Source organism: Babylonia areolata, chromosome 34, assembly GCF_041734735.1.
Source record: "Babylonia areolata isolate BAREFJ2019XMU chromosome 34, ASM4173473v1, whole genome shotgun sequence".
Lineage (NCBI taxonomy): Eukaryota > Metazoa > Mollusca > Gastropoda > Neogastropoda > Buccinidae > Babylonia > Babylonia areolata.
Genome location: NC_134909.1, coordinates 22,569,720 through 22,590,807, shown reverse-complemented (window position 1 = coordinate 22,590,807; position 21,088 = coordinate 22,569,720). Strand labels below are relative to the sequence as shown.

Below are 21,088 nucleotides of genomic sequence, written 5' to 3'. Positions count from 1 at the left end.
TAAAGGAAAGGGAATGCATGTGGATATTAGTGTAAAAAAGTATTCATGTTATGTAAGAGAAGAAAAGTACATTATAAGAAAAAGTCTAAAGAGGTTGTGGTGTGTATTGAATGAGGTGTCATGGGAAGGAGAATATGTATATGCATATCAACAAGTGTATTGAATGAGGTGCCATGGGAAGGAGAATATGTATATGCATATCAACAAGTATTAACCTACAACAATGTAAATATAAATAACAACATTAATTATAACACATCAAAGAAGGATACCAACTAGACTGAAGTTTAAAATTTCCGAAAACATTCTAAGCAATGAATAATCATTCAAAATCTTTTAAGTGGCTAATGAAATACTGGAAGAAAAGTCATCAACTACATCTGTAGGAATTAAATGTCTTATGCTCGGACAGTTTCAGTTTCAGTTTCACTTTCTCAAGGAGGCGTCACTGCGTTCGGACAAATCCATACACGCTACACCACATCTGTTGAGCAGATGCCTGACCAGCAGCATAACCCAACGCGCTTAGTCAGGCCTTGAGTGCATGCTTACATATTTGTGTACCTATGAAAGTGGATTTCATTTTACGTAATTTCGCCAGAGGACAACACTCTCGTTGCCATGGGTTCTTTTTCAGTGCGCCAAGTGCGTGCTGCACACGGGACCTCGGTTTATCGTCTCATCCGAAAGACTAGACGCTCAGTTTGATTTTCCAGTCAAACTTAGGAGAAAGGGCGAGAGCGGGATTCGAACCCACACCCTCACGGACTCTCTGTGTCACAACTTGTGACGACAGTTAGGGCGTGTGGCCCGTCTTCGTTTTTCTCCCCCCTCTTCTTTCACTTTCCCTCCTTCTCCCATCCTTCAGTTCGGGTAGAAGTCTTGATTTGCGCACGAACCACGTGCATGCATATTACTCGCTCACCTGAGCGAATATGAAATATTGTTGGGCAGCAACAATATTCGGGGCTTTTGCAGCCCGACTGCCGTAGTGTACGGGTCGTTCCTGTTGTTGGTGGGGTAGCTACCCCGACATCTAGGCACCATACGAAGTGAGGACCGGCTGTCCTCCATGGGAGCCACTTCGGTGTTTCTTCGTCTGTCTTCGTCGTCGTCGTGTCTTTGTGGTGGTCGTTAGTGTACGCCACCTGTGGCAGGTAAGAAGCCACTTGTCTATTTAGCTTGGTTGTACTTCTGTCAGGGATGTAGGTGTGTAAAGATGTTCGACAAGAAAGCTGTACGTTAGGTTTTGACACAATCTATTTCGTTAATTACTCGTGTGCTACCACCGAGTGAATATGTACTTTTTCTTGTGTCGGCTAATATTTTTGCCAATTTTATTGTTATTGAGTTTTAAAATGATACGATTTTACCTTAGTTCACTGTTGGGTAAAATTGGGCGTTGGCTCTGTATGATAGGTGTAGAGAGTGCGAGTGCCGTATATTACTCCTATAATTCGTCTTGTCAATGGAATTATATTCCAGGTTTTCATTTTGAATGTGCTGTACATTTGTTTTTTTGTTAATTATATCGTTAGAATTAGTATTGCTCAGTACGGGGGGAACATTCCGTAATGTTCCAGCTCTCGCTGTGTGCTGTGTGTCCCGGGCCTTTCGTCTGGTGACCCAGATCTTCGCCCCTTCCTGCCCTGTGACTGGTGTCCTGGGTGTTCGTCCCCTCCTGCCCTGTGACTGGTGTCCTGGGTGTTCGTCCCCTCCTGCCCTGTGACTGCTGTCCTGGGTCTTCGCCCCTTCCTGCCCTGTGACTGGTGTCCTGGGTGTTCGTCCCCTTCCTGCCCTGTGACTGGTGTCCTGGGTGTTCGTCCCCTCCTGCCCTGTGACTGCTGTCCTGGATCTTCGCCCCTTTCTGCCCTGTGACTGGTGTCCGGGGTGTTCGTCCCCTCCTGCCCTGTGACTGCTGTCCTGGGTCTTCGCCCCTTCCTGCCCTGTGACTGGTGTCCTGTGTTCCGGGCCTTTTGACTTGCAGCCTGGTCCATTGCTTGGCATTGTATGCCGAGTCCTGGCACCTAGGCCTTTTGACCGGGGGCTTGCGCCTTGGGTCGAACCCGCCGAAGTTTGTCTGGGCCGTGTGTCAGTTTTTTTTGTTTTTTTGTTGTTGTTGTTTTCCTCTTAAGAGGAAAACTTCCTGAACCCGCCAAAGACTAAAGCATCTGTGTACCAGTCCTGGTTTTGGGGGTGATTTGCTTCTCCTTGAGTGTGTGTGTGGAAAATTGCTTTCGATTACATTTGGGAGAATCCGTAGTTTTGTATACGACTTCTGTTCGTTTTTTGTTGTTGAAGTTATAGTATATGGTTGTTTTGTTGTTGTTTTTTTGCAAGTATAGGCTGTGTGTGTAAGGTTGCTTGAGTGCGATAGACAGAGCGGAAGAGAATAAATTTTGTGTGGACGAGAAATATCTGTATTCTGTGTTTGTGTTGTCGGGTGAATTGGGTTGGGCGTTAGGTTTTAAAATAGTTCTCGACCTCTTCCCTAGGGGGGTCGTGACAATGGTGGAGATGCGGGGTAACAAGTTCTAGGGAATGTAACACGGGTTGGGGGGTAGGGTGTGATCGTCTTGTTCGTCTACGTTTTATGTTGCAGGCATTTCGTTTTGGTTAGCTTTTGTGGGGGTGATTAAGGTTGTTAGATTGTTAGGTTCTTACTGTTGGACGGTTGAGTGAAGTGGGGACCTAGAGTTAGTGACTTAGAGACTTAATCTTAATTCAAGTTTCGTGTAGTTGTTGCACATTGTGAATTAAGAAAACATGCCTGTAACACGAAAAACTTCTGCGGCCTCTACTCCTAGTTCGGGGTCACGGGGGGTCAGGGCAGAAGGCAGTACACCTTCTCTGAGTGCTGAAAAAAAGACTGAATTGTCCGGATGGATTCAGGGCCACCTGAAGGAGGCTAATCCTGAAGGTGCTTTCGATGAAGGCTTGAAGAATGAGTCTAATTCCGTACCTTCTCAGGACATGTACTCAAAGTTCAGGGTGTTGGGCACTGACTTAGGTTTGTCTGGAGAGGCGTTGGCCCGGTTTGTGGTTGATGCAGTAGCCAGGGAGGAAGAGCGTCAGGCTAGGGAGGAAGAGCGTCAGGCTAGGGATGAAGAGAGAAAGTACAGACAATGGAAGGATAGAAAAGAAGAAGAGTATAGGAAGAAAAAAGATGAGGAGGAAAGACGTAGATTCGAGAGGAAAATGGAACTGCGCCAGGAAGAGCTAGAAGCTCACACGGCTCATCAGTTTCCGCTTGTGCCGTATGATGAGAAAGACGATTTCGATAGCTTCCTTAACCACTTTGAGAGAGTGGCGGGATTAAATAAGTGGAAGCGTAGCTCCTGGGCAGCCCGCCTGGTGGCCCTTTTGCAGGGTCGGGCGAGAGATGCCTGCCTACGGTTACAACCAGAACAACTACACGATTATGACATCTTAAAAGCAGCTCTGCTTCATGAATTCCGCCTGGATGCAGATTCCTACCGCAAACGGTTCCGTTCAATGCGGAAATTAGCGGAAGAGACGTTTGATCAGTTTCTGGGCAGGCTGAAGGTTTGTTTCTCCCGGTGGTGTGTGGCCGCTGGACGGGATGAATCTGATGCAGAGGACATTAAAGATCTGGTCCTTCAGGAGCAGTTCTTGACCACACTCAATCCCGATCTCGTCACTGAAGTTCGGCGTGAGGAACCCAATAGAGTTGAGGACGTTGCCCATATCACTACTAAAATTGTCAATGCTCGGAGAGCAGGTCGCATGGCGGAAGCTGAATTTCGAGTTTCCAAAAAAGGTAGTAGGGTTTCCGACCACAGTTTCAATCTGGGCGCGGAGAAAAAAGGACCTCCACATGGGTCAGGGGATTCAGCTCCACACAACGTAAAGGGAAGAGACTTTACAAGAATACCTGCCTGCTTCAACTGCGGGAAGCCAGGTCACTTGGCCAAAGAGTGCCGGCAACCCAAGAGGGTCTCACTCATTGCTCATGTCTCACCTGCACAGGGTGTTAATGCAATGACCCCGACGCTTTGCACGTCTTGTGCTTCTAAACAGTACTCGCCTCGCTGCGAGGTTTCTGTCAATGGCCACACAGTGCAAGCTTTACGCGACACGGGAGCCCAGTTGATTGTTGTAGCCAGGCGACTCGTAAGACCCGACTGTTTTACTGGGGCCACAGTTCGTGTGGTGTTGGCAGAGTCGAGGTGCTCCTCAGTTCTGCCCATCGCCAGGGTGGACTTTCAGTCCCCGTTCATACAGGGTGTTTTGGACGTGGCTGTCATGGAGTCTCCTGTTGAGGAAGTTCTCATTGGGAATTGTGCCTGGAGAGGGGACGGCTCTTCAATGGTCGTGCCCGTCTATGCTGATCCCAGCCTTGTGGGCGCCGTTCAAACAAGAGCCCAGGCTGCAGCAAATGCCAAACCCTTGCCTCCCCTGCCCGTCAAGGATATTCAGATCCATGTGTCACGGGAAGACTTACAGCACCAGCAAAATGACGATCCTGATTTTCGTCAGGCACGTGATAGGGCTGGTTCAGGCCTTTTACAGAAGACCCCTTCAGGCGAGGTCTCTTATTTTAAAAAGCATGGGGTGTTGATGCGGCAGTTTAAAGATCACAGAGGCCAGGCGACCCAGATCTGTGTACCGAGGCCTTTGCGTTCCACAGTGCTACGCCTGGGCCATGAGGCTCCAATGTCTGGTCATTTGGGGTTTAGGCGGACGCAACAGAGAATATTTCCTCATTTCTATTGGCCAGGAATGTGCGGGGACATCAAACGCTTCGTTCTTTCCTGCGACAGGTGCCAAAAAACTGTACCAAAAGGGCGGGTTCCCAGAGTGCCTTTACTTAAAATGCCTCTGACTGTACCCTTCAGCCGAGAGGAACTATCCCACGATCGAGAGAGAATGCTTGGCGCTCATGTGGGGCATACAAAAGTTCGAGCCATACCTGTACGGCAAACCATTCGTCGTCCAGACCGATCATGCCCCCCTGCAATACCTGGATAGAGCAAGAACGGTCAGCGGCAGACTGACACGGTGGGCGCTGCAGCTCCAGCCTTTCTCCTTCACAGTGCAAGCTATCCCTGGAAAAGAAAATGTTGGAGCCGACTATCTCAGTCGTCTGCCGGAGCAAGAATCGGGATTTCCCGAAAAGTGATTTCGGCAGTGTTAATCAAAGAAGAGTATGCGCAGTCCCATTTGACTTCTGCACATACCTCTATATTCTACTCTTAAATTAGGAAGCCCACGCTTCCGCGTATCCTTACTAGCTGTAAAGTTAAGATAGTTTTCGTGTAAATTTCCCTTCTCTTGTTTCGTTGGTCTGGACAAACTGTTTTATTTTGGTAACTGTCCTTGACCACTAATAGACGTTCGGGAATGCGGAAGTGCAAGGCGAGAGTTGTCACGTGTGTCTGTCTGTCCGTCAGTCGTTGTGACGGTGTGTTTAAGTTCCAAACGTGAAGTTTGAACTTGAATGGGGGGTATTGTCACAACTTGTGACGACAGTTAGGGCGTGTGGCCCGTCTTCGTTTTTCTCCCCCCTCTTCTTTCACTTTCCCTCCTTCTCCCATCCTTCAGTTCGGGTAGAAGTCTTGATTTGCGCACGAACCACGTGCATGCATATTACTCGCTCACCTGAGCGAATATGAAATATTGTTGGGCAGCAACAATATTCGGGGCTTTTGCAGCCCGACTGCCGTAGTGTACGGGTCGTTCCTGTTGTTGGTGGGGTAGCTACCCCGACATCTAGGCACCATACGAAGTGAGGACCGGCTGTCCTCCATGGGAGCCACTTCGGTGTTTCTTCGTCTGTCTTCGTCGTCGTCGTGTCTTTGTGGTGGTCGTTAGTGTACGCCACCTGTGGCAGGTAAGAAGCCACTTGTCTATTTAGCTTGGTTGTACTTCTGTCAGGGATGTAGGTGTGTAAAGATGTTCGACAAGAAAGCTGTACGTTAGGTTTTGACACAATCTATTTCGTTAATTACTCGTGTGCTACCACCGAGTGAATATGTACTTTTTCTTGTGTCGGCTAATATTTTTGCCAATTTTATTGTTATTGAGTTTTAAAATGATACGATTTTACCTTAGTTCACTGTTGGGTAAAATTGGGCGTTGGCTCTGTATGATAGGTGTAGAGAGTGCGAGTGCCGTATATTACTCCTATAATTCGTCTTGTCAATGGAATTATATTCCAGGTTTTCATTTTGAATGTGCTGTACATTTGTTTTTTTGTTAATTATATCGTTAGAATTAGTATTGCTCAGTACGGGGGGAACATTCCGTAATGTTCCAGCTCTCGCTGTGTGCTGTGTGTCCCGGGCCTTTCGTCTGGTGACCCAGATCTTCGCCCCTTCCTGCCCTGTGACTGGTGTCCTGGGTGTTCGTCCCCTCCTGCCCTGTGACTGGTGTCCTGGGTGTTCGTCCCCTCCTGCCCTGTGACTGCTGTCCTGGGTCTTCGCCCCTTCCTGCCCTGTGACTGGTGTCCTGGGTGTTCGTCCCCTTCCTGCCCTGTGACTGGTGTCCTGGGTGTTCGTCCCCTCCTGCCCTGTGACTGCTGTCCTGGATCTTCGCCCCTTTCTGCCCTGTGACTGGTGTCCGGGGTGTTCGTCCCCTCCTGCCCTGTGACTGCTGTCCTGGGTCTTCGCCCCTTCCTGCCCTGTGACTGGTGTCCTGTGTTCCGGGCCTTTTGACTTGCAGCCTGGTCCATTGCTTGGCATTGTATGCCGAGTCCTGGCACCTAGGCCTTTTGACCGGGGGCTTGTGCCTTGGGTCGAACCCGCCGAAGTTTGTCTGGGCCGTGTCAGTTTTTTTTGTTTTTTTGTTGTTGTTGTTTTCCTCTTAAGAGGAAAACTTCCTGAACCCGCCAAAGACTAAAGCATCTGTGTACCAGTCCTGGTTTTTGGGGTGATTTGCTTCTCCTTGAGTGTGTGTGTGGAAAATTGCTTTCGATTACATTTGGGAGAATCCGTAGTTTTGTATACGACTTCTGTTCGTTTTTTGTTGTTGAAGTTATAGTATATGGTTGTTTTGTTGTTGTTTTTTTGCAAGTATAGGCTGTGTGTGTAAGGTTGCTTGAGTGCGATAGCCAGAGCGGAAGAGAATAAATTTTGTGTGGACGAGAAATATCTGTATTCTGTGTTTGTGTTGTCGGGTGAATTGGGTTGGGCGTTAGGTTTTAAAATAGTTCTCGACCTCTTCCCTAGGGAGGTCGTGACACTCTGTATTGGCAGCTGAGCGTCTTAACCATTCTGCCACCTTCCTCCCGGAGGAATGAATGCGTAGATGACTTACACTACTCACTGTGTGTGTGTGTGTGTGTGTGTGTGTGTGTGTGTGTGTGTGTGTGTGTGTGTGAGTGCAGTGTGTGTGAGTGCAGTGTGTGTGTGTGTGTGTGTGTGTGTGTGTGTGTGTGTGTGTGTTCTGTTTTGAGTTATGTACTCATAGTGTTTTGTTGTTTCTTCCTTTTAGTTTAACTTGTGCTTTACATACACCTATGGTCGGCTGTTATTATTGAAGTGGAGGGCATTGTGCCTATACTTTGGTCAGCACTGTGCCTATACTTGGGTCAGGCATCGTGCCTATACTTTGGTCAGCATCGTGCATATACTTTGGTCAGCATTGTGCCTATACTTGGGTCAGCATTGTGTCTATACTTTGGTCAGCATCGTGCATATACTTTGGTCAGCATTGTGTCCATACTTTGGTCAGCATTGTGCCTATACTTGGGTCAGGCACTGTGCCTATACTTTGGTCAGGCAACGTGCATATACTTTGGTCAGCATTGTGCCTATACTTGGGTCAGCATTGTGCCTATACTTGGGTCAGGCATTGTGTCTATACTTGGGTCAGCATTATGTCTATACTTTGATCAGCATTGTGTCTATACTTTGGTCAGCATCGTGCATATACTTTGGTCAGGATTGTGTCTATACTTGGGTCAGGCATTGTGTCTATACTTTGGTCAGCATTGTGTCTATACTTGGGTCAGCATTGTGTCTATACTTGGGTCAGGCATTGTGTGTATACTTTGGTCAGCATTGTGTCTATACTTTGGTCAGCATTGTGCCTATACTTGGGTCAGCATTGTGCCTATACTTGGGTCAGGCATTGTGTCTATACTTGGGTCAGCATTATGTCTATACTTTGATCAGCATTGTGTCTATACTTTGGTCAGCATTGTGTCTATACTTTGGTCAGCATCGTGCATATACTTTGGTCAGGATTGTGTCTATACTTTGGTCAGGCATTGTTTCTATACTTGGGTCAGGCATTGTGCCTATACTTTGGTCAGCATTGTGTCTATACTTTGATCAGCATTGTGCCTATACTTTGGTCAGCATTGTGTGTATACTTTGGTCAGGCATTGTGTCTATACTTGGGTCAGGCATTGTGTCTATACTTGGGTCAGCATTGTGTCTATACTTGGGTCAGCATTGTGTCTATACTTTGGTCAGCATTGTGTCTGTACTTTGGTCAGGCATTGTGTCTATACTTGGGTCAGCGTTGTGTCTATACTTTGGTCAGCATTGTGTCTATACTTTGGTCAGGCATTGTGTCTATACTTGGGTCAGGCATTGTGTCTATACTTGGGTCAGCATTGTGTCTATACTTGGGTCAGCATTGTGTCTATACTTTGGTCAGCATTGTGTCTGTACTTTGGTCAGCATTGTGTCTATACTTTGGTCAGGCATTGTGTCTATACTTTGGTCAGCATTGTGTCTATACTTTGGTCAGCATTGTGTCTATACTTTGGTCAGGCATTGTGTCTACACTTGGGTCAGCGTTGTGTCTATACTTGGGTCAGCATTGTGTCTATACTTTGGTCAGGCATTGTGTCTATACTTGGGTCAGGCATTGTGTCTATACTTGGGTCAGCATTGTGTCTATACTTGGGTCAGCATTGTGTCTATACTTTGGTCAGCATTGTGTCTGTACTTTGGTCAGCATTGTGTCTATACTTTGGTCAGCATTGTGTCTATACTTGGGTCAGGCATTGTGTCTATACTTTGGTCAGCATTGTGTCTATACTTTGGTCAGGCATTGTGTCTATACTTTGGTCAGCATTGTGTCTATACTTTGGTCAGCACTGTGTCTATACTTTGGTCAGGCATTGTGTCTATACTTTGGTCAGGCATTGTGTCTATACTTTGGTCAGGCATTGTGTCTATACTTTGGTCAGCATTGTGTCTATACTTTGGTCAGGCATTGTGTCTATACTTGGGTCAGCATTGTGTCTATACTTGGGTCAGCATTGTGTCTATACTTGGGTCAGGCATTGGCTCCCCATTAACCTTTTCACTGCCAGTCAATTTAGAGTGCAAAATTCCCTTGTGCTATAAAGACAGAAAATATGGTGTCTAAGACTAGCTGGGGATTCCCCCTGTGATGTGTGGAAAATACGGCCTATCCTACCACCAAACATTAACTCACTCAGTACGGCCAGGCCTCTCTTCTCCTCTACACAGACCCCTCGGATGTCCAGTGGGTGTCTGAATGACCCAACCTTTAGCTTCCGTCGTCAGAACTGTGGTATTCTTTGTCAACATTCACGTCTTCAGTATAAGAGCCTTCCACTTGCAATATTTTGATGATGGTAATTGGGGTGAAACGCTGTTAACGTCGTCTCTTTCGCTGTTCGTATGGAAAGAGTTAAGAGCAGTAGTTTCATGGATAACAGACTAATGATCTAGTCACCCTTCAGTGATATGTATCCTCTACCTAGCTGCTGCATAAAAGCGAGTTTGGCATTGAAAGGGTTTAAAAAAATATATATAAAAAGCGGTAGATTTGGTGTCGCGTATACGGTTCAGTTTGAACTACTCTTTGATGCCTGCTACGTGAAGCTGAAACTGGGCGCTGACACGGGGATAGGGGGTGGGGATAACGTATATGCGGCTAGACCATTAGACAATACCTTTTTTTTTTTTCTTTTTTTTTTTTCTTTTTTTTTTTTAAATCCACCCCCTCTTGCATACATACAATATCTCAACAATATCACAACACGTGTTGTAATATATACGATCACCGTGTATAAAAATAACACTTTTTTCGTATATGATCTTCAGTCAGTCAAACATCACAGTTCCATCATAATGTCCGACGACAATATAAAGATCGCATAAATTATTATAAACTCAACCTAGGGAAACTAGAGATGCAGGCTTTTGCCAACAGTTTGTCACTTCTAAGCTAAACTCAGTTAACAGGGATGTGAAACTGTTGTTGGTAGTGATGAACGACCAAGCCGGAAAATTAGTCATTGTTAGTGCAGCACACACAGATACTTGACCAAAAGGAAGCGGCCACAACGAACACAGGAAAACGGGCACCGCTGAGGAAAGTTCTATTTTAGTATCCCAAACACAAGGACCTATTTTACACGACAATTTTTCGTGCGTAGCTGAAAGGATATAATCATTACTGGACAGACGTTGTAACCCATTTTCAGTGACGTCCGGCCGACCATTTGAGTGTTACTTGTACTGACACAGTGGCTCAACGAACTGCTAGGTCTGAATGGTTGTCTACGAAGTTTTGCAATGTCACTATAACTGCCAAAACTGTTATGTATTCACCTCTCAGAGCTAACTTGAATCATCATTGTAGTTTGGACAAAACTGTTTTTCTTAACTGAACTGTGTGTGAGAGAGAGAGAGAGAGAGAGAGAGAGAGAGAGAGAGAGAGAGAGAATGAATGAATGAATTTTGTTTGATGGGGGAATTGGAATAAGCAAGGACATGTATGTTTTTTTTCATCCGGCCCTCAGGGAAAAAAAGCAAGCAAAAGGAGAAAATAAACAAAACAAAACAAACAAACAAAACAACAAAAATACAACACAATATAATCATAATGATGATGATGATAACAGTAATAATAATAATGGAACAAAAGAAAAGAAGAGAGATTGGGGTATTTTATCACTGGCTTGTGGAATCAATGTGTGTGTGTGTGTGGGGGGGGGGGGGGGGGGGGGGGGGTGGGGGGGTGGGGGTGTCTGTGTGTGTGTTGTGGTGTGTCGTGTGTGCGTGCGTGCGTGCGCGTGTGTGCCGGTGTGTGTGTGTGTGTGTGTGTGTGTGAGTTGTTTTAGTCCATCGTCAGCTATTGGGTTTTTTTTAATTTTTTTTTTACTAGTTTTAATCTCTTTTTATGTTGCGCATAATCATTGTTCGTTGTTTACAACGAGCCTGTGATTGCACAAGTTAATTTCCACGTGGGTTAATAAAGTGTTTTTCATTGATTGATTGATTGATGTCCGTGATTTTGTAGGTTACTTTGACTTGGCAGCTTCGCAGCACGCTGTCCGTCAGCCAGTTTTCCCCGTCATTTTGCAGGTGAATAAATTGATTCACAACGAAAATCATGAAACAACAACACCACCACCACCACCACCACCACCACACACACACACACACACACACACACACACACACACACACACACGGAAAAGACGTGAACCTGTGTTCAACTCCAGGTTAATCAAATGTATGCACGTTGTCGTTTGAGATTTGCTACATTCAGTGTACAATATAACTTGTTATTTGAATGAAACGGTGGCTTAGTTGTAAGGCACGTGATTAGTTTGGAGTCGCATGGCCCAAGATGTGGTTTGTCTGCTAGTCTTTCAGATGAGGCTATAAACTCAGGCCCTGCCAGTGTATGCAGCATGCAGTTAATGTACTTAACTCACTCAGTACGGCCAGTCCTCTCTTCTCCTCTACACAGACCCCTCGGATGTCCAGTGGGTGTCTAAATGACCCAACCTTTAGCTTCCGTCGTCAGAATTGTGGTATTCTTTGTCAACATTCACGTCTTCAGTATAAGAGCCTTCCGCCTGCAATATTTTGATGATGGTAATTGGGGTGAAACGCTGTTAACTTCGTCTCTTTCGCCGTTCGTATGGAAAGAGTTAAAAGACTCCATGGCTACAAAAGGGTTGTCTCTGGGAAAAAAATGTAGAAAAATCTACTTTGATAGTAAAATCCACTTGAGACACAGAAAAAAAAAGTGTATGAGTGTCACTGCGCTGTGTGTGTGTGTGTGTGTGTGTGTGTGTGTGCGTGTGTGTGTGTGTGTGTGTAGTCAAGTATGCCTGCTATCAAGGATTTAGAACATGCTTTCTTGAGCCAGTTCTAGAGAAAATGAATAAAGCCAACAGCCGCCGCAACACACAAAAGCCACATCAGGCAACTGATGATCATTACTTCAGTTTCTTTTACAAATATGTGCACTGTAGGTTCTCTTTTTGAGTGAATTCTGAGGATAAAAATTATTTTAAAATGTTTCAGCTGCTGCTCCTTGGTCGGTGGCCAAACAGTGGGGGTGGTGCCATCAGCAGCCAGACCACACTCATAAGGACTGGGTTTTTTGTTTTTTTTTCCACAGTTAGTCCACCTCCAGGCAGTGGGTTATCAGTGGCTCACTTTCTTCACACACATAAAGAACAAGAGAGGCAAGGCCTTCAAGACTCACTTGTGATAAATTAAGTCCCCTAGCATTAATTACAGAGGAATTTCCCTTTTTTACTATCTGCACCAAAACGTTTGCAAAATAAATAAAAATTCCATGCTTAGCAAAAGAAGTTCCTGTTTGAAAAAAAAAGAAGATAATAATGACTCCTCTTGTTGTTGTGTCAGAATAATGACTCCTCTTGTTGTTGTGTCAGAATAAGAGGTCAAAGTGCCAATTTTAAAGAATACAAAAAATATAAATATAACAGTAAATGCAGTTTGCATATAATTAGACTTCTTTTTTACATTTTTTTTGTGCCCATCCCAGAGGTGCAATATTGTTTTAAACAAGATGACTGGAAAGAACTGAATTTTTCCTATTTTTATGCCAAATTTGGTGTCAACTGACAAAGTATTTGCAGAGAAAATGTCAGTGTTAACGTTTACCACGGACACACACACACACACACACACACACACACACACACACACACACACACACAACCGAACACCGGGTTAAAACATAGACTCACTTTGTTTACACAAGTGAGTCAAAACTGACTGTAACATATCTAGGCAACGATGATGATGTAATGAAAGAATGGGATATGTCTGATTTTTTTTTTTTTTTTTTTTTAAATGCAGCAAAGATGGAAGTGATCAAACATTCAGCAGGGAGGCTGATTTCCCTCAAAAGCTGTAAACAGTGGGCTCAGTCTCAACACCCTGACATGAACATATCCAAACCGAGTGGTAGTCTTTCCGTGTGATATGTATACATATGCTTTACTATTCACTTGTGCTGACATGTTGTGCTTAATGACGTGTGTTTGTTGTGTCTTACCAGTGCATACTATTCACTTGTGCTGACATGTTGTGCTTAATGACGTGTGTTTGTTGTGTCTTACCAGTGCATACTATTCACTTGTGCTGACATGTTGTGCTTAATGATATTTGTTGTGTCTTACCAGTGCATATTATTCACTTGTGCTGACATGTTGTGCTTAATGATATTTGTTGTGTCTTACCAGTGCATACTATTCACTTGTGCTGACATGTTGTGCTTAATGACGTTTGTTTGTTGTGTTTTACCAGTGCACTGTTCTCTTATCGTCTTCTCTTTTATCTTCTCATAAATATTGTAAATAAAACAATAGAAAAACCCTTTTGTGACTGGCCGTCTGTATGTCTCTGGTCTGCGCATGGATCTTTTCTATTCCTTAATACAGGAAATCATCATTATTAATTCTTTTGTACCGTCCCCTTTCATAATAATAAACCCCTCGGGGTCATAACATGGCTACATTGAAATATTACGAAAATGGCCTTTCGAACACTGCTACATTGAAATATTACGAAAATGGCCTCTCGAACACTGCTACATTGAAATATTACGAAAATGGCCTTTCGAACACACGAGACACATAACATGGCTACATTGAAATATTACGAAAATGGCCTTTCGAACACACGAGACACATAACATGGCTACATTGAAATATTACGAAAATGGCCTTTCGAACACACGAGACACAGGAGGGTTTGGGTGTGATAAGTCGGCCATCACATTTTCATAATTTATTTTATGCGTGTGTGTGTGCGTGTGTGTGACTCTGTGTGTGTGTGTGTGTGTGTGTAAGAGCACTGTTAGGAGTGGGAAGGGGTTGATAAGATGGCGATGGGGTTGAATGTCTGTAATTCAGTGTTAACAGTATATCTAAAATGCCAGGAACGAATTGAGTGGACGGCTGTATTATCTTTTTTTCTTTCTTCATTACTATGATCGTGCAGATATTAAATCCAGAACGTGGACACACTCAAACTGTTCTACAATGTCATACATTTGAACTGAAATGATGCCATACTACAGTGCGTGTCACAACTAATTTGGCAAGTTCGCAGCTGCAGCATACACGCACCAGTGTCAATATTGACTGTAGACTACACACACTGGTCATCGCATAGGACAAGATGGGTGTCTTGAAGCTGGTGGTCAGCGGTTCGTCGCCAAGTTTGTCAAAGAGCGAGGTGGTCAAGGGCTAAAAACGGTTGGAAATAACTCTCGGTCTTGAAAACTTGAAAGTGGGTTAAAGGCGGGCAGTTCGACTCAAACTGATAGTAGGACATGCGTTGTACGCTGAGCGGGCTTTCGTTCGAATGGAGAAAGAAAAGCACGAACGTTCGCGGCATTGCAGTGGAATTATGTCAGGTAGGTCTGTACAGGTGATTACAAAACGTGTTTAAACCTGTTTGATGATATAGTGTAACCGTGTTCAGCGAAGTGGGGATTGCTGGGATACCAATGTTTGTATGTTGAGACACTGATGTTACAGAAATAACTCTCAGCGACAGACAAGCACATGGCAACCATTTTGATTTTAGCCAAGAGCATGTTTCCATCGGTCGTGGCCGAACTTTGCTGACATATCAGAGGACCTTACGTGACAGCGCTTGTTGAGACTTAAGACCGTGGAGAGAAGGGACTGAGAGAGACTCAGACAGCCTTAAAAAAAAAAAAAAAAAAAAAGGTGCAAAAAGAAAACGGTTTCCACACTTAGCTGTCGGACTACCGTCAACAGCACAGCGTTCTAATTTTAGTATTATGATGTCATCCGTGTGTCAGTGTTTGCATTTTTGTCACGGTAACGTTCAGTCAAAACACATTGAGTTTTCTGCAGCTTGGTGGAAAGCGTGGACTATTCCACATTGTAACAGGGTGGAGGGTTATCACTGATTGATGACATAATATGTTTAATGATGGTCCAGAGGTGACGCGTCCGCCTAGGAAGCGAGAGAATCTGAGCGCGCTGGTTCGAATCACGGCTCAGCCACCGGTATTTTCTCCGGCCCCCTCCACTAGACCTTGAGTGGTGGTTTGGACGCTAGTCATCAGTTCGGGTGAGGCGATAAACCGAGGTCCCCTGTGCAGCATGCACTTAGCGCACGTAAAAGAACCCACGGCAAAAAAAGGGTTGTTCCTGGAAAAGTTCTGTAGAAAAATCCACGTTGATAGGAAAAACAAATAAAACTGCACGCAGGAAAAAATACAAAATAATGGGTGGCGCTATAGTGTAGCGACGCGCTCTCCCTGGGGAGAGCAGACCGAATTTCACACAGAGAAGTCTGTTTTGATAAAAAGAAATACAAATACAAATATACACCCTGTAGTACTTTGTAGTAAGTAGTAGTTCCAACCTGATGACATACACACCCTGTAGTACTCTGTAGTAAGTAGTAGTTCCAGCCTGATGACATATACACCTTGTAGTATTCTCGGTAGTAAGCAGTAGTTCCAGCCTGATGGCATATACACCCTGTAGTACTCTGTAGTAAGGAGTAGTTCCAGCCTGATGACATGTACACCCTGTAGTACTCTGTAGTAAGCAGTAGTTCCAGCCTGATGACATATACACCCTGTAGTACTCTGTAGTAAGCAGTAGTTCCAGCCTGATGACATATACACCCTGTAGTACTCTGTAGTAAGCAGTAGTTCCAGCCTGATGACATATACACCCTGTAGTACTCTGTAGTAAGTAGTAGTTCCAGCCTGATGACATATACACCCTGTAGTACTCTGTAGTAAGCAGTAGTTCCAGCCTGATGACATATACACCCTGTAGTACTCTGTAGTAAGCAGTAGTTCCAGCCTGATGACATATACACCCTGTAGTACTCTGTAGTAAGCAGTAGTTCCAGCCTGATGACATCCACACTCTGTACTCTGAATTAAGCAGTATAGAGAAACAACCTGAATCAAAATAAACGACTAACGGAAGCGGTAAAACAGCGTCAGTGGTTGTGGTCAAACTCAATGCCATCTTTCGATTCTGGCAGTATTAACTCCACGGTTCGCGAACTGTCTGCAGTAAGTGTTCTGTTTTCATGTACTTTGACCAAGTTCGGCACAAATTTTCGCCCGGGCGGCAGTACTGGGTGAAGAACCGTGACGACTGAAGACCAGTCGAAGACTTACCGGCCCGGCGAAGATTTGCCAACGGATTTAGAAAATGTGTGTGTGTGTGTGTGTGTGTGTGTGTGACTGAAACCCGATTGAACAGCCGGTTACACAGAAAACGAATGTCGTGCAGCTATCAGTCAGTTCTACTCACGTAGGCAGCCTTTAGTACAAATGACTGTAAAGCTCTTAGAGCTTGGTCCCTGACCGAAGTATATAAGTATTTTATTTGTTTGGTTTTTGTAAAATATATTTGTTAAGACGACTTGCTGTTTCGCACTGTTTTGGTACGGTTCTTTACACCCACCCCTGACTCCCCTTACACACACACACACACACACACAAATATATATATATATATATATATATATATAACAGACACGGAGGAATATGGTGAAGAGTTCTGTGCAGCCCTGAAGCCCACTGATCTCAGAAAAAAAATGTATTTTTAGATCAGTGCCTGGCGCCCCAGTGACCCTTGCTGGAGAACAGTTCAGTTCAGTTCAGTGTCTCAAGTTCGGACAAACCCACACACGCTACACCACTGACATCTGCCAAGCAGATGCCTGACCAGCAGCGAAAACCTGCAACGCACTTTGTCAGGCTTTAAGGAAAGAAAACATAAAGAAATAAATGGGTACATCATTGAATTGATGAATAAGTAACTAAACACATGAATAAATGAAAGTAAGCAGATAGGCAATGAATTAAAATAAAAAGTTGGAAAAAACATAAATAAATAAATAGATGATAGATGAAATGAAAATAATAAAGATAAAATGAAAAGACAGAAATGATGATAAATAAACAAAGTGGCAAGTTAATGTAAATAAACACACACACACACACACACACACACACACACACACACACACACACAAGGTGTGCCCATTCTTACATCAAATTTAGGGACTTCCAGAGAAGCAGGTGTTTTAACTCTTGATGATGTAGCTGATGACTTTTCTTCCAATATTTCATTAGCCACTGAAAAGATTTTGAATGATTATTCATTGCTTAGAATGTTTTCCGAAATTTTAAACTCCAGTCCAGTTGGTATCCTCCTTTGATGTATTATATTTAATACTGTTATTTATATTTACATTGTTGTAGGTTAATACTTGTTGATATGCATTATTTATATTTACATTGTTGTAGGTTAATACTTGTTGATATGCATTTACATATTCTCCTTCCCCATGACAACTCATTCAGTTCACACCACAACCTCCTTTGACTTTTTCTTATAATATACTTTTCCTCTGATACATAACATGAAGTTCTTTTAAAAAAAAAATTTTTTTACACTAATATTCACATGCATTCCCTTTCCTTTATACACTACTTTACTCCTTTCCGTCTAAAAACACTTATAGTGAATAGACGTTAAACTGAAGAAAACACACACACGATATGCAACAAACGGGCAGTCACAATCACAGATATAAAAGCACAAACGATAGTGCACAGGAGAAGAAGAGACTCACCAGCCGAACAATAATTCTTTCTGCACGCAGGCGCATGTGACCTCTAATCTCCAGTGTGACCTAAAAATAGAATCTCTACATCTCAGTGGGTCGCAACGCGAGAGAGCTGCCGTCTTGGAAGCTTTCGCGAGAGAAAAGAGTTCGCAGTACTATGTTGCATTTATTTATTTATTTTTTTACGGTATGCAATGCTTGGTTCGATTAATTACTTTACGGTTTATGTCTTTTGCTCTTGTCCATTGAGGGGATTGAAAGTGAGATGGGGGAGGGGGTTGGGGGGGTGGGGGTGAGCATAATTATTGCACCGCGGCGCGCTCAAACAGCTTACTTTGCTAGCGTAGAAGGGGGGGGGGGGGGGGGGGGGGACGGAAAGTCGGTTCGTTGTCAGGTCGAACACATGTGCTGCAAACTCCTCGTCAGTCGTGGAGCCGCGCGAGTCGTCCTCGTGACGGAGCACGCGTTTCACTGAAGACGAGGCCAGCCTTGATAATAATTGCGTATCATAATGTGTGCAATTTCAGCGCTGTCCAAGTGCTGGAGATTCTACATATCTCTCACTGACGTCAACAGAGGCCCCGCGGTTTTAACATAATTATGATCCACTGTGTGTCAGTGTGTGTGTGTGTGTGTGTGTGTGTGTGTGTGAGTGTGTGTGTGTCTGTGTGTGTGTGTCAGTGTGTGTGTGTGTGTGTGTGTGTGTGTGTGTGTGTAAGCGCACCTACGTTGACTGAGATTCTGTAATCAATGCCGAATCAGCTTTCAGCTTTTCACTCAGGCTGGAAAACTGACAAGAACTGTAACTGATATCCCGGCCGTCAGTCATGTACCCCGATCCACCCGGCCACCCCGAAAACGTAGTATGGCTGCCTAGTACATGGCGGGGTAAAAACAGTCAAGCATGTAAAGGCCCACGACGTGTATGCCAGTTTGATAGGATGTGGGATCTGCAGTATGCAGCAGCAGCAGCAGTAGTAATAGTACCAGTAGTGGTAGTGTAAGAAAAAGAGTAGATCGAGTTTTTCAGCATGCTTATCAACAGTTTGTTTGTGTGTGTGTGTGTGTGTGTGTGTGTGTGTGTGTGTGTGTGTGTGTGTGCATAAAAAGTACAAACAAGAAGGGCTTAAGTTGTATTATTTCATTTCATTTGCCTGAAGAAGAGCCTGTGGCTCGATACGTTGCCTCTTTTATCCCAAGTAAGTCGACCTTTTACCAAGATTTTTTTTAGTCTACCTCCCACTACTTAAGTTGTATTATATTGTATTTTGTTGTAGTGCATTGATTTACTTCTTTTTTTTCTCACACCACGTTAATGTACGTGCAATTCAGATTGCTGACTTCGGGGGAGAGCGTGTCGCCATAGTACAGCGCCACCTTTATTTTTTTTCTTTCTTTCTTTCTTCCCCTCCCCCCCCTCCCTCCTTTTTCTGTCTTCCAGCGCTTTTTTTTTTCTGCCAAAGTAGATTTTTTTTTACCCCAGTTTTGTCAGAGACAGCCTTTTTGTTGCGTGCAAAATGCCAGTGCTGCACAAAGGGCCCAATTTTATTGATCGTCTCATCAGAAAGACTATAACCCAGACCACCACTCAAGGAGAGGGGCGGGAGGGGGTGGGGTGGGGGAAAAATCCCTGTTCGGTGAGTGAATCGAACCCGTGAACACTCGCATTTTAGTCAGGAACTTTACCACTGAGCCACTGTTCTGCTTTAGTGTGTGTGTGTGTGGAGGGGGGAGGGGGGGGAGGGAGGGGGCGGGGGAACGGGGCTGTTTGGTGCGTGTGAGGAGGAGAGAGGGGGGTATTACTATTTTTTCTCACAACAAATTTTTTTTCTGAGTGAAATTCGGGCTGCTCTGCAATTGTATTTGTTTCCCCGTCGAAGTGGACTTTTCTGCAGAATTTTGCCCGGGACAAAACCCTTTTGTTGCCGTGGTTTCTTTCATGTGCGCTAAGTGCGTGCTGCGCACAGGAACTGGGTTTATCATCTCATCCCAATACTAGGTTGAGTCAATGTGAAAGTCAGGCAAGTGCTCATTATTATTATTATTATTATTATTATTATTATTATTATATTTTTAAAGAAATATCATTATTTAAAAAAATCTTTCTAACAACAGCAGTCTTTGTCACGTCCTTAAAATAGAAACTCTCCGTGCTAATTTGTGTTTGCGCATTTCTTCTGTCATTGCTGCTGTGTGCACATGTCGAATGATCGGTATAAGAACAAGCCCGGAGCTTCCATTTTTGAAGAAGCGTCTGGGTTTGTTCGAATGTACCTTTCATTTACCTGTGTGCTGGATGAATCGTTAGCAGAGGCTTGAAGTTGTGTATTCCGTGTGAATGGAGAGAGTTACCCACCAGACCAGTACCACCAAAACGTTAATCTGACAAATAAACGGTTTCACTTAGTCAGAGTTACCACTCTTTTACTTTCACTATCTATTATTTATTTATTATTTTTTTTTTTTTAATACTTTTCTCAAGGCCTGACTAAGTGCGTTGGGCTGTCACGACAGTTCCCGCTACAGGAGCCCTGCTGGTGTCACCGTTTATCCATCTCTGTGCAGAGGCTGTCACGACAGTTCCCGCTACAGGAGTCCTGCTGGTGTCACCGTTTATCCATCTCTGTGCAGAGGCTGTCACGACAGTTCCCGCTACAGGAGTCCTGCTGGTGTCACCGTTTATCCATCTGTGTGCAGAGGCTGTCACGACAGTTCCCGCTACAGGAGCCCTGCTGGTGTCACCGTTTATCCATCTCTGTGCAGAGGCTGTCACGACAGTTCCCGCTACAGGAGCCCTGCTGGTGTCACCGTTTATCCATCTCTGTGCAGAGGCTGTCACGACAGTTCCCGCTACAGGAGCCCTGCTGGTGTCACTGTTTATCCATCTCTGTGCAGAGGCTGTCACGACAGTTCCCGCTACAGGAGCCCTGCTGGTGTCACTGTTTATCCATCTCTGTGCAGAGGCTGTCACGACAGTTCCCGCTACAGGAGCCCTGCTGGTGTCACTGTTTATCCATCTGTGTGCAGAGGCTGTCACGACAGTTCGCGCTACAGGAGCCCTGCTGGTGTCACTGTTTATCCATCTGTGTGCAGAGGCTGTCACGACAGTTCGCGCTACAGGAGCCCTGCTGGTGTCATTGTTTATCCATCTGTGTGCAGAGGCTGTCACGACAGTTCCCGCTACATGAGCCCTGCTGGTGTCACTGTTTATCCATCTGTGT

At 44.6% G+C, this 21,088-nt stretch overlaps 2 protein-coding genes across 4 annotated transcripts in view; both read left to right on the top strand.

Moving 5' to 3' along the window:
- Positions 1-21,088, top strand: part of LOC143277298 (uncharacterized) — a 57,025-nt gene that overhangs the window by 2,150 nt on the left and 33,787 nt on the right. Inside the window, exon 1 of one of the 3 annotated variants that reach the window (XM_076582067.1) lies at positions 14,368-14,643. The exons of 1 other annotated variant lie outside the window; for it this stretch is intronic. In XM_076582067.1, coding sequence (XP_076438182.1) covers positions 14,592-14,643 — 52 coding nt within the window. In that variant the 5' untranslated portion in view covers positions 14,368-14,591. Of the gene's footprint in view, positions 1-14,367; positions 14,644-21,088 lie in introns of those variants that run through there. One more of the 3 variants, XM_076582068.1, reaches the window with a different exon arrangement.
- LOC143277593 (uncharacterized) lies at positions 3,199-4,846 on the top strand. The gene is made up of 2 exons (XM_076582469.1): positions 3,199-4,495; positions 4,785-4,846. Exons 1-2 carry the CDS (start codon positions 3,199-3,201, stop codon positions 4,844-4,846), a joined length of 1,359 nt encoding a protein of 452 aa, XP_076438584.1.